This window comes from Podarcis raffonei, chromosome 8 (genome assembly GCF_027172205.1).
Source record: "Podarcis raffonei isolate rPodRaf1 chromosome 8, rPodRaf1.pri, whole genome shotgun sequence".
In the NCBI taxonomy this organism is placed as follows: domain Eukaryota; kingdom Metazoa; phylum Chordata; class Lepidosauria; order Squamata; family Lacertidae; genus Podarcis; species Podarcis raffonei.
This window is the reverse complement of record NC_070609.1, coordinates 72,987,970-73,004,406: the sequence shown is the minus strand read 5'-3', so window position 1 is coordinate 73,004,406 and position 16,437 is coordinate 72,987,970. Positions and strand designations below refer to the sequence as shown.

Sequence of the window (16,437 nt, the reverse complement as noted above, 5' to 3'; positions counted from 1 at the left end):
GGTGGGGGTGGGACTGCAATGGATTTGCCCCCACTCATCATTTGCCCTTGGGCTGGTTGTTTGATAGGTCACTGAATATGATGCTTTTGTTTGTCTTTATACCCAGCGTTACAAATTCTGTTCTCTTCTTTCTCCCGCTCACAACCACTTTCCGGCTCCAGGAGGAATGACGAAGTCACCCACATCAAAATCCAGAACTCTGGGGACTACTACGACCTGTATGGCGGGGAGAAGTTTGCCACGTTGGCAGAGCTGGTCCAGTATTACACTGAACAGCAGGGTCTCCTGCGGGAAAAGAACAGCAACATCATTGAGCTGAAGTTTCCTCTCAACTGCCAAGATCCCACCTCGGAGAGGTAAGCCGGGGGCTCCTGCCCTAGATCAAACCTTGTTTGCATGCTGTGTTCTCATCCTGACCTTCCCTGGGCACCGTCCTGGCCTACCTTACAGGGTGGTTGTGAGAGAGACAGAACATGCGTGTAAACTGCTTTGAACCTCAAGTGTCGTATAAATACAAAGAATCATAGTTTCTGCTGCGGCTTCCTAGATCAGGGATGGAGGATCTGTGGCCCTCCAGCTGTTTTTGGACCCCAGTGGCCAGGGATGATGGGAATTGTGGTCCAAAAACAGCTAGAGACCCGGGTTTGGGAAAGCCTGACCTAGAGGGTCACAGGCTTCCAGAGAATGGGGAGCCTGTGGCCCTCCAGGGGTTGCTAGACTCCAGCTCCCATCAGTCTTAGCTAGCATAGCCTCTGATCATGGATGATGGAAGTTGGTGTCCAACAATATCTGAAGGGCCACAGGTTCTCCGTGTCTGTTATAGAAGCAGCTCTCAGCATGCTGCTGTGTTAAGGGCCCCATCCTGTACCACTTGGACACCTCCGTAAGGCTTACCCAGCACTTTCTGATGAGGTGGGCACCATGTTTATTTCCCACAATGCCTCTGGTGTTGAATCATTCTGGGGCTTTGTGGGGGATTTAAAATGGCAGCCTCCTGACACTGAGGAAGAAGATTAAGGAATGGGGAGGAGAATAGGGCAGGAGTCTCTGGCGGGTCCTGGCATCTGCTTGGCGATACCAGACCTGGGCCCTGGGTCTGTTGGCAAATTTGGGCTCCATCTGCATTATACATGTATTGTACCACTTTAAACAGTCACACTTCCTCCAAGGAATTATGGGAGTTGTAGTTTGTTAGGGGTGCTGAGAGTTTTTAGAAGATGCCCAGTCACCTCACAGATCTACAATTAGCATCGTAATCGTTGATTTATTACTTTCTGAACCGTGGTCTCAAGGCGATTTATACATAAATTAATTAAAAACTATTAAAAAGCTAGTTTAAATTCCTAGAGTGGTTTAACGATCCATCTGTTTTCTCAGGGAGGTCTGGGAATCGTAGTTCTATAAGGGGAATAGGGGTCTTCTAACAACTCTCAGCGCCAATCCACAAACTACAGCTCCCAGGATTCTTTGGGGGAAGCCACGACAGCTTAAAGACCTTGGTTTCCACGTGTTTGCTTAACTCTTGTTCCTATCTCTTGATTCCTGCATTTCTTCACAGCCAGGGCTGATGACATAAAGATAGGAACCTCTAGGACCCAGGGGCAGAAAGTATACCTCCATGTTGAGGGGTTTGTTTTGCTGTGCGGGGAAAGAGAGTCACTCCTCAAAATAGGCTGATGGCGCCATCTAGGGATGGAGGGGTAGAGGTTCAAACTTACAAGAAAGAGGTCTTCCTTATGGGGCAAGCTGAAGGCCTAGTGCTGGTGTCTGCCTCAGGTGTGCAGTCAGGATGGAGGAATCTGACAATCATGCTTTTTCTCGTTTTCTCATTTTTCCAGTTTTTCATTCAGTTCTCTACATTTCCATAGCAATTGGCGATCTCCCAACCCCATGAAAACCCATCAGCGTTTTCATGTCAAGTTTCTCCTAATGGACACATTATTATATGCAGTTTTAACTAATAATATACATTTTTGCTGCAACTTCTCTCCTTATGTAGTAATGCATTTTCCCTGTGTTATTTTCAAACACACATTTTCCAGCACACTTTCCCTCCCAGTATATGCATTATTTGGACGGAGAGTTGCATTGCAAAATTCGGGGCAGATAGAATTTTTGAAATATTATTGGGTTTTGGCTTGTGAATTGGTTCAAGAAGTGTGAACTGGGTATCTTCTCACTAAAATGCAAATAATCAGTTTCTCCCCTATGCTTAGAATGGACAGGCTATTATTATAATTATTATTACTACTATCACTATCACTATTATTATTCGTATCTGCTCACCACATATAAAGTAGGCATGTGTGTAAAAAATTTACATGAAGAGGCAAGCTAAAGCCTCATGTATTATCACATCTGTGAGGCCCACTGGTCAACTGTAGGTGGGTCTAGAAGGGAAAGGGGGTGGAGCTTGCAGGACTGCCTTCTCTCTCCCTTATACACCTGCACCCCCATGATGCAAGCAGGCATGGAGGAGAATTGCAGGCCAGGATGGCCCTTGAGGTTCTTTCCAGACCACACCCCCTACTAAGCCACACCCACTTCCCCCAGGCCACACCCCTCTCCAGCTCTGCTTTGTCTCCTTAGTAACACCGTAACTTAACACTGAGGTTGAATTCCAAGCATCATGCCTAAAGCCAAAATCGCATATAGTCAAAACACATTGGGTGCAAAGCAGGTGGGATTGCCAAAGTCTTTTTTAATCTGCCCCCCCCTTTCCACTTCCTTTTTTAAAAAAAATTTAAAATTGCCAAGTGCTGAATGCACACAAGTTAAATGTGCACAAGTTGCGGGCTTACTATATTAATGCTAACTAATACCCTTAGTATTTCCCCCCCCCCTGCCTGGAACATGTCCTTGAGCAAACATGTTTCACAATGTTGAAATCGACTATAAATATATGAAATTTAGCTGTGATTAAATGTAGTTCCAACAACTGGTATTTAGAGGTCTACTGCCTCTGACAGTGGAGGGTGGAACATTGCCATTGTTGCTAGGAGCCATGACTGTCTTTGGTCCAGGAAAGGGCTGTAGCTCAATGGCAGAACATCTGCTTTGCCTACAAAAGAGTCCAGGTTCAATCCCCGGGATCTCCAGGCAGGACTGGGAAAGATGTCTTGTCTGGAACCTTGGAGAGGCAGACAATCAGTCAGTGTGGACAATACCAAGCTATATGGACCCAGGGGTCTGATTCTGTATCAGTGTCCTGTGTTCCTGCCCATTAACTTCAGTGGTGCAGAATTCAGTGGCCAGGTTGCTCACCGGAGCAAGATGGTTTGAGCATATTACACCGATCCTGGTCAGACTGCACTGGCTACCAACTAGTTTCCTGGCCCAATTCAAAGTGCTGGTCTTGACCTCTAAAGCCTTCAATGGCTCAGGACCACAGTACCTCAAGGACTGCCTCTTTCCATATGAACCAACCCAGACCCTGAGATCATCTTCTGAGGCCCTTCTTTGTGTGCCTCCTCCTCAAGAGGAGGGTGGCAACACGAGAACGGGGCCTTCTCTGCAGTGGCTCCCCGTCTGTGGAATACTCCCCCCAGGGAAGTTCGCCTGGCGCCTTCATTATACACCTTTAGGTGCCATGGAAAAACATTTCTTTTTAACCAGGCCTTTGGTTGATCTGATTTACATCTTATGTCCTTTAAAGATGGTTTTTTGGGGGGGGCTATTGGGTTGTCGTTTTCATTTTTATTAGGTATTTTGTGGTTTTATATCTTGAGTTTATTCTGTGAACTGCCCTGAGACCCCAGGGTATAGGGCGGTATATAAATTCAATAAATAATCATACTCTAGACAGAACTTAGGTAAAGGTAAAGGGACCCCTGACTATTAGGTCCAGTCGTGGCCGACTCTGGGGTTGCAGCGCTCATCTCACTTTATTGGCTGAGGGAGCTGGCGTACAACTTCCGGGTCATGTGGCCAGCATGACTAAGCCGCTTCTGGTGAACCAGGGCAGCACACGGAAATGCCGTTTACCTTCCTGCCGGAGCGGTACCTATTTATCTACTTGCACTGGTGTACTTTCGAACTGCTAGGTTGGCAGGAACAGGGACCGAGCAACGGGAGCTTACCCCGTCGTGGTTATTTCAACCGCCAACCTTCTGATCGGCAAGTCCTAGGATCTGTGGTTTAACCCACAGCGCCAGCCGTGTCCCTAAGTCCCAGAACTTAGTTGGCCATAACCCCTGATCTCTTGGCCTACTGCACCACCCCAAACTCTCTCCCTGAAGCTCTTTGCCTTCCTAGATGGTACCACGGCCACCTGACGGGCAAAGAAGCTGAGAAGCTCCTCACTGAGAAGGGCAAGCCCGGGAGTTTCCTGGTGAGGGGCAGCCAGAGCAAGCCTGGAGACTTTGTCTTGTCGGTGTTGACGAATGAGGACAAAGCTGATACGGGGGACCGGAAGCCCCGGGTGACTCACATCATGATCCGGTACCAGGTAAGGTGTTGTGAAAGCAGATTGTCAGACATTCCTCAGAGGTTTCTAGTTAAATTCCCCCGGGGGGTAGGAATCCAACATGAAGTTTCTCCTTGCCGCTGAGCTTTAATCCATTGTGCTGATGGACAGGCATTGATGCTACAGTGAAAGGTTTTGCCATTCGCCTGTTTTGAGCCAATGAACTCTCAAGACTGTAAAATGCCAATAACTGTTCTGTCTGCATCACTAAATACAGTGGTACCTCGGGTTAAGTAATTAATTTGTTCCGGAGGTCCGTTCTTAACCTGAAACTGTTCTTAACCTGAAGCACCACTTTAGCTAATGGGGCCTCCCACTGCTGCTGCGTGATTTCTGTTCTCACCCTGAAGCAAAGTTCTTAACCCGAGGTACTATTTCTGGGTTAGCAGAGTCGGTAACCTGAAGCGTCTGTAACCCGAGGTACCACTGTGTAATAATAAAAAATAGCAATTGCGGTGAGCCAAATTATTATTTATTTATAATAGTAGTCTCATATCCAGTGTCACTTGGGGATTCAAAGACCCCCCCAAAAAAGTTCACTTTTGTGAGGTACGCCATCTTGATTCAAAATGGCACCCAGTTGTACACAAACGTAGATTAAAGCCCTGCTTCTTGATCTCAGGAACCATTATGCAAAATATACCATATTTTTCGCTCTATAGGACGCACCGGACCATAGGAGGGAGAGAACAGGAGGGGGGCAAATCTCCCTCTCTCTGCTCAGCGCCCCTTCAGTGAAGTGGCAGGAGAAACGGAGCCCCTTCCATTTCTCCTCCTGCTTGGCTGAAGGGGTGCTGCGCAGAGAGGGAAAACTGTGCAGCGCCTCTCCAGCGAAGCGAAGCCTGGAGAGCAAGAGGGATCAGTGTGCACCGACCCCTCTCGCTCTCCAGGCTTCAGGCGGCTATCCACAAGCCTTCAGAGTGCAGCGGGAACTCCTGCTGCGCTCGGAAGGCTTGCGGATAGCTGCCTGAAGCCCCCGGAGCACAGCCTTTGAAGCCTCCGTAGAGCAGCGGGGTGAAAGCAACCCGCCGCCCTGCGGAGGCTTTGCGCAGCCATCCCCAAGCTAGAACAGCAAGACAGAGTGCTGTGCAGTGCTCCATCTCGCTGTTCTGGCTTCGGGGACAGCCTTTGAAGCCTCCGCAGGGCAGCGGGGTGCCTTCTCCCCGCTGCCCTGTGGAGGCTTTGCGCAGCTAACCCCAAGCTAGAACAGCGAGACAGAGCGCTGCGCAGCTCTCCGTCTCCCTGTTCTGGCTTTGGGCTTAGCCGCGCAGCCTGCATTCGCTCTATAGGACGCACACACATTTCCCCTTAATTTTTGGAGGGGAAAAGTGCGTCCTATAGAGCGAAAAATACGTTATCTTAAGTGAGATTCATATGCCAAGCAAACCAACAGTTCTCATATATGTATATGTATATGAGACAGGATTAGATTAGATTTATAAATAATGGCACAAATTGTTCCTTTCTCCCCTTCCGCCCTCAAAAAATAAGTAAGTCTTATCCTTGCAACAAATCTAAGAGGCAGAAAGCCTAGCGAAGCCTCTTGGATGAGGCTGAACTTTGGTTTCCCTCGACTAACATGCTTTTCGCTGCACTACACAGCCTTTTGAATTAGGCCAAGGTGAGATCTGAGATCATGTACGGAGTGAGGATTTGAGTCAACATTGTCCTAGTCCACATCTTGTTCTGCCTCTACCTCAGTCTCTCTGTGTGTGTTCATTTCTGCAGTCATAACTCTGCCTTCCCCCCACAGCTGGATGGAAAATACGACGTTGGAGGTGGCGAGCGTTTTGACACCCTCACGGACTTAGTGGAGCACTACAAGAAAAACCCCATGGTGGAGAAGTCCGGGGCAGTTGTACATCTGAAACAGGTAACATGGCAACAGTTATTTAGGTGGGACTGAGTTGTCCCTGATTGGAGAAGCCATCCGAGGAAGGGGCCTGCCTTCGCTGAGTACTCCAGGGATGTCCTTTTTCTGGTTCCTGCCACCCCAACTCAACCCCTTTCTCTCTTCTTGGCCCTTCATGTTGTGAGGTTGTCTTCTGCGCATCCCTGTCTTGCAGCCTTTCAATGCCACACGGATCATTGCCGCCAACATCGAGAACCGGGTAAAGGAACTGAACAAAATGGCAGACCACAGCGAGAAGGCCAAGCAAGGCTTCTGGGAGGAGTTTGAGGTACACAAGAAAAACAAGAATTAGATAACAGAAACTACAGTCTCCACACAAAAAACCCAAGTTTGGCAAATACTGCACCTGTTTTTATTTATTTATTTATTTTAAACATGTACAGTGGTACCTCGGCTTACATACGCTTCAGGTTACAGACTCCGCTAACCCAGAAATAGTACCTCAGGTTAAGAACTTTGCTTCAGGATGAGCAAAATGATTTGCTTCAGAAATTTGAACAAAGATCATCAGAAATAAATAATTTTTTTGATTGCAAAGGCCTCCTGAAATAAAATGGTTTTAACCATAAACAAATGTGAGGCCATGGAGGGTTAAGAATAATAAGAATAACAACAGTAATAAAAATAGAAATATTTCTTTTCTTTTTATATTTCATTATTTTTAATTTTGTTAAATTTGCAAATAAAAAAGTAAAGAAACCATCAATAAAACAACAAGTCCATCATAGAACTGAACTAAACAGTTGTGAGTCCAACTGTTTCCCTTTATTATTATTAAATATATTTATTGAAACTTATTCAAAGATACACAAAAATACATACCCATGACAGAGTAACAGCTACTTTAGTCTAAAAGAGAAAAAATAAGGAAGAAAAGACAAGGAAAGGAGAAACCTGAAGAAAGAGAAAGCGAGAGGAAAGGAAAAGCGAGGACAACAGTTTTCAATGTAACCAAATCGCCTTGACAGCAGTTCCCATCCCATTGCTCACCTGGGTGAGCCATTTGCTCCCCTCTGTGTTTCACCCAAAGGAGATCCCCTCCTGCCAACAGATTCCCAATCCAGTTCTGATATTACACTTTGCCAACTAGTGGTTTTTAATACTTTAGCGCCCCCTGTTTGCAGTCCTGGGGATATTGGCCTACCTTGCAGGTAAAAAAGGTAAAGGTACCCCTGACCGTTAGGTCCAGTTTCAGACGACTCTGGGGTTGCACGCTCATCTTGCTTTACTGGCTGAGGGAGCCGGCGTTTGTCCGCAGACAGCTTCCGGGTCATGTGGCCAGCATGACTAAGCCGCTTCTGGTGAAACCAGAGCAGCGCATGGAAACGCTGTTTTACCTTCCCGCCGGAGTGGTACCTATTTATCTACTTGCACTTTGACGTGCTTTCGAGGTAGCTTGTACAAATTTCGCTTCAAGGTTTACACTCCCTCTTTGAAAGCACTTTGCGGATGCGGAGTGTTTTTCAAAAAGCAAGCTTTCTCCCTTTCTTGTTTCTGCCCTCGCAGATGCTGCAGCAGCAGGAGTGCAAGTTCCTCTACCCCCGGAAAGAGGGACAGCGTGCAGAGAACAAAGCCAAGAACCGCTACAAAAACATCCTTCCCTGTAAGCATCACAGCTTTTTCACTCGAGGGCCACATCCTTTCCAGGGCAACCTTCCGAGGGCCGGGTGCCAGTGGTGGGTGGAGTCAGAAGCAAAAGTAGGCAGAGCAATGGGTCTGATGTGGTGGAGCGATTAGGATTTGTATCCGGACTTAACCATCTTGGGACAGTGACACGTGTTTGTGTGGTCACTTTTTTGTGTCGCCATAAACTGCCTTGCATGGTCATTTGTGAGGGTTATCCAGGAGACAACCTATAAATACATCTGGGAATTGCTGCAATTTTCTCCCCAAAATATCATGCCATGTTTCTCTTTTCCTGTAGTTGACACGACGCGAGTGGCTCTCCGAGACGTAGATGAGAGTGTCCCGGGTTCCGATTACATCAATGCCAATTATATTAAGGTGAGCAGAGGAGGCCTTATGCCAGGGAGGGGAGGGCCAGAGGCTTGATCTTAACCTGCAAAGCAATGGGTGGCAAAGTAGCAGGTGTCTCTGAACATGGACAAAGGGCCTTTCGTTCTCAGCACTACTTTGTGCAGAGAGCCAGTGTGGTGTAGTGGTTAAGAGCGGTAGTGTCATAATCTGGGGAACTGGGTTCGCGTCTCTGCTCCTCCACATGCAGCTGCTGGGTGACCTTGGGCTAGTCACACTTCTCTGAAGTCTCTCAGCCCCACTCACCTCACAGAGTGTTTGTTGTGGGGAAGGAAAGGAGAGGAGAATGGTAGCCGCTTTGAGACTCCGTCGGGTAGTGATAAAGCGGGATGTCAAATCCAAACTCCTCTTCTTCTAAGCTGTGCAGAGAGGTAAGATATTGGGTCCTGTCAGCCCCCAACTTCAGCACTCTAATTTAGGGCAGTCCAGCTTTTCACACCAAGTGGGCCGCAAGAGTACTTCAACATGGAACCCACAGCCCACACAGTGCCAAAATTTGATGGGAAATTAGTGCTGGGAAGCCACTAGCTAGGCTTCGGGAAGGAGGTGGGGTGACTCTAGGACCCTGCCACAGCTCCTTCCCAAAGCCCAGTGCCTCGCTTACCCGGCTTCAGGAAGGCTGCTGAGGGCTGCGGACACACAACATTGTGTGTCAAATGTTGCCAAGGGCTGCCAAAAAGGCCTCAAGGGCCACGTGTTGGACCACCCTGCCCCTGATGACTCCCAACTCCCAATAGCCCCAACTTGCCCAGCCAAAAGCAAGGCATGATGGGAGTCGTAGTCCACCAACTTCTGGATGAGGATAGGTTCCCCATTCCTGCTTTAACTACTGCTTTGCCACATTGGTGCTCAATTAGATCAACTTGGTGGTCCGGGCTTCCCCCAGAGGGTCATGGGAATTATTTTTAGTTTTGTTAAATTCTACTTTTTAAACTTAAACATGTACCATTTTGGCTGTGGGTGTACAGTCGTACCTAAGATCCCGAACGCCTTGCAAGTTGAACATTTTGGCTCCTGAATGCCGCAAACCCGGAAGTGAGTGTTCCGGTTTGTGAACGTTCTTTGGAACCTGAACGTCCGACGGGGCTTCCACAGCTTCCGATTGGCTGCAGGAGCTTCCTGCAGCCAATCAGAAGCCGTGCTTTGGTTTCCAAATGTTTTGGAAGTCGAACGGACTTCCGGAACGGATTCTGTTTGACATCCAAGGTACCACTGTACAAGCATTTTTATCGTGTCAGCCTAATACTTTGGCTTCTGTTCGTTTAAAAGTTTAATGTGCCAGACAAGCAGATGATTTTGTTATTGTTGGGAAAATGGAGTCTTTTATAAATTATTGGACTAGCAAGGCAATGTAAACCCACATGTAGTACAGGGAACTCTGTGACCCTAACATTATTATTATTATTATTATTATTATTATTATTATTATTATTATATTATATTATATTTTATTTATTAGCTGAGGTGATTAAACTTTTTCATTTAGTATTTTATTTTACATAGGTTTTCCCCCCTTTTAAATGTGTCTGTACAGTAAAGAGGCTGTAGCTTTGGATGTCATAATTTAATCATGAAACAAATACATTAAAATGGGATGGGGGAAACCATAATTTAGGGTGACATTCAACTCATTTTTACTCAGAACAGACCCGCTGAAATTAATGGACCACACTTAGGCATGTTCACTGATTTCAGCGGGTGAAATTAATAAATTTAAATTAATTAAATGAGCACAACGAAGCTAGTCATCCATTAGGGCTTGTCTTTCTGTTCTTCCTTATTCTCACCAATCTCTTTTTGTGTGTGTGGGTGTCCCATTTCCCTTACTTACCAACACCCCCTGCCCCCCTCCCCACCCTGTTCTAGAATGTTCTTGAAGACGGGAAGAGTTCTGAGCACAGCAAAGTCTACATTGCCACCCAGGGCTGCCTCCAAACCACAGTGAATGACTTCTGGGCGATGGTCTACCAAGAGAATACTCACGTCATTGTCATGACGACCAAAGAAGTGGAGCGAGGGAGGGTGAGCCATTCAGCAACCTAGTAGTGCAGGAGCGGAGTGGGGGGCTTTTTCTCAGCATGAGAGCCACATTCCCTCCCCAACAACCTTATGAGGGCCACATGCCAAGGAGGGAAAGAGTCAGAGGCAAAAGTCAGCAAAGCAACAAATGCGAATTTTACCTTTCCAGAGTAGGCTAGTTTCCACACACGTGCTCCCTCCCCCCCCGCCCCGGCCAAATGTCAAGTGGTGCTCCGATGGTGTCAGAAGTTGTGCTGTGGCTCATAACCTTTTTGGTTTGAAGTAACGGCTCAGATGAGCTGGCCAGGGCTCCCTTTTTCTTAATTTTTGTCCCCACCTCTGCATGTCAGAAAGAGCAAGTGGGTTATAATTAGCTGATGATGAGCTTGAACAGCCTCTTCAAACGGAGGCTTGAAAGGGAGCCAGCACAGAACCCAGCCGGTAATTGCCACGCTGGCTGAGAGCCTTATTAACAGCCTTGCCTCTCAAAATGCTGGTTTCATTACCAACAACGCGAAAGGGAAATCGCAGTGTTCGTAATCACTTCCTTGGTACCCTCCAGCTCTGTTTGGAAACTTGTTCATAGGACGCTATCTTTTTTTTTAATATAATTTTTTATTAGTTTTTTTAACATATCATTTTCAACAGTAATTAAACATACTTTTACATATTATTCAAATTTTTGACTTCCATCAATCCTGTCTGAAAATTTTCCAATCTAATCTCTCAGTATGCATTTCTTATCCTCCCTATTACATTTCAAACTCATAACCAATATCTCTATCTTTTTATACTTTGTAACACTTTGTATATTTCTCCTTACAAAACATTGTAATCCTACTAGTGTAATTTGTTGATTACAGTTGCTCTTCAAATAATTCATATACTTCTTCCAATCTTCTGTAAATCTCTGGTCCCGCAGGTTTCGAATCCTTCCTGTCATTTTGTCCAATTCTGCACAGTCCATTAATTTCATCTGCCATTCTTCTTTCATCGGAATTTCTTCTTGTTTCCATTTCTGGGCTAATAATACTCTTGCCGCAGTTGTTGCATATAAAAACAATTTAACATCTTGCCTATTAATGTCCTGACCTATAGGTCATAGGATGCTATCATAGCCTGCCCACCCACCCATCCACCAACCACTTTAAGCTTGTATTTTTTCCTCCTCTTTCGTGGATAACAGATAGTTAAGGGACCGTCTTATCCGGTGATGTAGCAGTCCAGGATTGTGGGAATTGAAGATCCCTTACGATTTGTGCGGCAGGGCCCCTGTCTCCAGCATCCTAGAGCTTGCCCAATCACAGCATGGAAGGGGGAAGATTTTTAGCCATTCTCACCCTTTTTGGCTGATCGGAGCCAATCAGAGAGAGAGAAAGGAAGCGAGTTAGCCAGTGAGAATATGCTCCTGGAGTCATTTTGGGGAAAGGTGTGCAAGAGAACACCAAGGAGGAATTGTTCCATATGTTCCAAAGCTAAGCATTTGGGAGCTCCGGAAAAACAAGGTGCTTTCCTTTCAAGAGAACAGGGTGCAAGTTCTGTTATGTACAATGGAAACCACGACTTCAGTCAGCGCTGAGATACTGCAAATCATGTGCCTACAGAAAATAGTAGACCTAGCTGAAACACATGGAGATCTACATTGATTATAGAGTCAGAGAATTGTAGAGATGGAAGGGACCCCAAGAGCCATCTAGACCAGCCGTTCTCAACCTGTGGGTCCCCAGATGTTTTTGGACTACAAACTCCCATCACCCCTAGCTAGCAAGGCCAGAGCTCAGGAATGATGGGAGTTGTAGTCCAACAACATCTGGGGACCCACAGGCTGAGAACCGCTGAATTCTAGACTATCCCTGTACAATACAGGAATCACAGCTGAAGAACCCCTGACAGGTAGCCTCCCAGCCTCTGTTTAAACACCTCCTGTGAAGGAGAGCCTGTTTGCACTGTCCTATCAGAAAGTTCTTCCTAATGCTTAGCTAGAATCTCCTTTCCTGTCATTTGAATCCACTGGTTCACATCCTTGCTTCTTGGAGCAATGGAAAACAAGTTTGCTCCCTCTTCTATGCAAGAGCACTCCAGATATTTGAAGGTGGCCGTCCCATCACCTCTCCCTTTTCTCTTTTCCAGGCTAAACATACACAATTCCCTCAACCGCTCCTCATAAGGCTCTGTTTCTGGACCCTCCATCATCTTAGTCACCCTCCTCTGCACACATTCCAATATCCTCCTTAAATTTTGGTGCCCAGAAATGGGCACAGCACTCCAGGTTGGGTTCTGACCAAGGCAGAATAGAGTGGCACTGTTGTTTCCCATGATCTGGGCACTGTCCTTTGTTGATGCAGTCTGGAATTTTGCTTTTAATGGGATTTAATCTCTCTCTCTCACCACAGAATAAATGTTTCCGCTACTGGCCGGATAAAAACTGTGCCAAGGAATATGGTTACATCAGCGTGAGGAATGTTGGCGAACGAGAAGCTCAAGGTTATCACATCCGAGAGTTGGAGATTTCACGGATGGACAGGGTGAGAGGTCACCTCTTTAATAGCCCTTTTGCATGTGCTGGTGTTTGCTTTGAGATGGCATTTTCGTCTAATCTCACTGGATCATCTGCCTATAGATACACTCCCAGCCTGGAAAGACCCAGGAATGAGTATACACTGTTGCCCCACAAGGGTGTGGGAAAAGTGGAAAATTCTGCAGAATTCAGAAATCCCTCTGATCTTTAAAAAAGTAAAAAAACAAAAAATCAAGTTTCTATCTAGCCCTTCAGAAAAATGAAGCTTCAGAAGAGTGTGTCTCAGCAAAGCTGGCTGCAAACTCAGTGCAATCTTTTAGCAGTTTGCATTGTGATTCCAGTGCCTGTTGTAGATCTTGCAGATCATTCCTCCTGCAACCAGCAAAATTGAGAACCCCGCCGAGCTAAATAATACAAAGTAGAGGCATAAGGCAAGCTGTTTTCAGTTTTGCATATGGCACACAGGTGACAAAATCTTCCCCACTCAATCCATGCGCCTCCTGCTGTCCTCTGCTCTACCACCTCACAGATGTTCATGAATCAGTGGTGTCAGGCAAGAGAGTGTATATGCACTTCTATATATACATTGAACGCTTGGAACTTATCTCCTGTGGAAGATGCAATCATGGTATACAACTTCCTTTGCGCCAGAGTTTAGTACGTGTGCAAACATTTTCCTAGTTTTGTCCCCCACCTCTCCAATTCCTTGACAAATCACCCCACTACCCATAACACTTAATAATAATAATTTATTATTTATACCCCGCCCATCTGGCTGGGCCTCCCCAGCCACTCTGGGCGGCTTCCATAAAAACCAAAAATACAGTAAAATATCACACGTTAAAAACTTCCCTGAACTGGGCTGCCTTAAGATGTCTTCTGAATGTCAGGTAGTTGTTTATCGCTTTGACATCTGCTGGAAGGGCGTTCCACAGGGCGGGCGCCACTACCGAGAAGGCCCTCTGCCTGGTTCCCTGTAGCTTTGCTTCTCGCAATGAGGGAACCGCCAGAAGGCCCTCAGCGCTGGACCTCAGCGTCCGGGCAGAATGATGGGGGTGGAGACGCTCCTTCAGGTATACTGGACCGAGGCCGTTTAGGGCTTTAAAGGTCAACACCAACACTTTGAATTGTGCTCGGAAACGTACTGGGAGCCAATGTAGGTCTTTCAAGACCGGTGTTATATGGTCTCGGCGGCCGCCCCCAGTCACCAGTCTAGCTGCCGCATTCTCGATTAGTTGTAGTTTCCGAGTCACCTTCAAAGGTAGCCCCACGTAGAGTGCATTGCAGTAGTCCAAGCGGGAGATAACCAGAGCATGCACTTAACAGTTCCCACTGCCACTATTTCCCTAAACCAGGCAGATCTGTGTTTCTCTTCCCTGACCTGCGCTACTCAGAGCTGCATATGCATTTAGCCTTACAAAACTATCTCCTCCTCCTCTCCAATGTTGCAGGAAGAGCGCCCCAGGCAGATCAAGCACTTCCAGTATTTCAGCTGGCCGGATCACGGGGTCCCCAATGAGCCGGGGGGAGTCCTAGGCTTCCTGGATCAAGTCAACAGGGCCCAGAGGAGCGTCCCGGACACTGGGCCTATCGTAGTGCACTGCAGGTGAGTGGCCAGGAGGGGGCAATGCTTGGCTGAACTGGCTGTGGAGGCTGGCAGTGTTGGGCATTTGCCAGAACTCCTCCAATGAATTTTCTATGGATTGCTCAAGTAATAATATCAAAGCACTCTCACTTTGTATGCTCTAGATTTTCTAGGTTCCCCACTCTTTTAAAGCCATCTTGTGGGAGTGAGTTCCATAGTTCCACGCCGCATGAAGGACTTTCTGTTATCTATCGGGGATCTACGCTCCTCCCTTACAGATTATAAACCAACATAGAGAATGTGAACATCTTAAGAACGGGCGATGGGAGGAGAAAACAGTGATTCTGGGATGGTTGGAGTTCAGCAGGACTGGGGGGTGGCAAATAATTACAAGGCTTACGATCCTTGCATCAGGAATCCCATCAGTGCTGTTTTTATGCCTGCCTTGTAATCTCCTTAATGGCAGTAATCTCAATGTTAAACCCTCTAGAGAAAAGGGTTTAAATGTTTGGCGATTGATTTACCCACCCACCCTTTCCTTGAATGTTGTCAAAGTTGGCTGATGCGAGCTGGAGTCTACCAACTTCCTGGGGGTCCCAGCCTTCTTCTACCTGTTGTAGCCATTCTCACCTTGGCTGACTAATGGGCTAATGTCTGCGCTGGGCTGGCGGTGACTTTGCCCTCCTCACCTCTCTCTCTTTCCTCCCCCAGTGCCGGGATAGGACGAACGGGCACCATCATAGTGATAGACATCTTGGTGGACACTATTCACAGGCAAGGTAAACAATAGAACTTTGAGGTTTAATGCAGTCTTGTAAATAATAGGCAATCACCTATAGCGAGCTGGTACTGCATCCAGGCGACCAGTTAGCAGAGAAACTTTCTGCTTTAGGTCACAAACTACTAACTGCTCTGGGCAAGCAGGCTTGTAAGCTCTGTGGGTGTTTTCAGGGCTGAAAACTCTGAAGATGCCTGACCAGTGAGCTTTTATGCTATAGACTTGACCCCATTGTTGTTCCTCTGGAGCTTGCCCTCTTCCCTTCATTCTTGCTGGCCGCCATGCAGTTAGTTAGGTACTCAGCAGCTTTTTGTGTTCCAAAAGGGATTTCAGGATTGTTCCGGATGATCCTAGGGACACAGAACTTGAATTTTAACTACATCATTATGGGAAAGTTGAACACTTCCCACCTGGGCGTGATTCTCGTTTTATAAATAAGTTGGCCTTTCGGAGCTGCTCACAAGAGTGGTCGCCAACAGACTGTCACTGTTTTACGGAAGGGATTCGATCATCTACTGGAACTGTTAAGGCTGCACGTTGAATTCAAGGGATGAAAACCCTCTGTTGTATAACCTCCCCAAAAACAAATTGGGATGAATGCTCAGTAAAGACAGGGCATAGTCTTGACCAGTGCTGGATTTACGTATAAGCTAAACAAGCTATGGCTTAGGGCCGCACTCTCTTGGGGCCCCTCAAAAAATTTAAAGGGAAAAAACAACTGGATGTACATTTCCAAAATATAAGATAAAAAACAAATAAAATAAAACCTATGTACAGCAACAGTGTTTTGTGTTGTGTAGGCTCCTATTTGTTAAGTGCGAATGGCTTTTAGGTCCCTATTTTAGGTACCCATTAGGTCCATAAATTACCATATAGCATATATTCAACACGAAAAACAGCGACAATTTGTTGTTGACAAAGGACAGCTGGACATATAAAGGGCCCCATTACCTTCAGTAGCTTAGGGCCTCATCAAACCTAAATCCGGCCCTGGCCTTGACTACTGATTAAGCATTGTGCAAGGAAATCTGAGTGAATATTCAATGAATATATCATCTGGGGTTCCTGTGTGTCCACCATAATCTCCTTTTTGGCTCATATGCCCTTCCCTAAAACATTCGTTTCC

At 46.5% G+C, this 16,437-nt stretch overlaps 1 protein-coding gene across 3 annotated transcripts in view; it reads left to right on the top strand.

The window, feature by feature from the left end:
- LOC128419747 (tyrosine-protein phosphatase non-receptor type 11-like) overlaps positions 1-16,437 on the top strand; it is a 59,176-nt gene that overhangs the window by 37,410 nt on the left and 5,329 nt on the right. For 2 of the 3 annotated variants that reach the window (XM_053400811.1, XM_053400812.1), the window contains exons 3-12: positions 162-356; positions 4,255-4,447; positions 6,219-6,338; positions 6,532-6,645; positions 7,884-7,980; positions 8,302-8,381; positions 10,278-10,433; positions 12,824-12,955; positions 14,400-14,554; positions 15,245-15,312. In XM_053400811.1, the coding sequence (XP_053256786.1) occupies positions 162-356; positions 4,255-4,447; positions 6,219-6,338; positions 6,532-6,645; positions 7,884-7,980; positions 8,302-8,381; positions 10,278-10,433; positions 12,824-12,955; positions 14,400-14,554; positions 15,245-15,312 (1,310 nt within the window). The remainder of the gene's footprint in view (positions 1-161; positions 357-4,254; positions 4,448-6,218; positions 6,339-6,531; positions 6,646-7,883; positions 7,981-8,301; positions 8,382-10,277; positions 10,434-12,823; positions 12,956-14,399; positions 14,555-15,244; positions 15,313-16,437) is intronic. The other variant, XM_053400813.1, reaches the window with a different exon arrangement.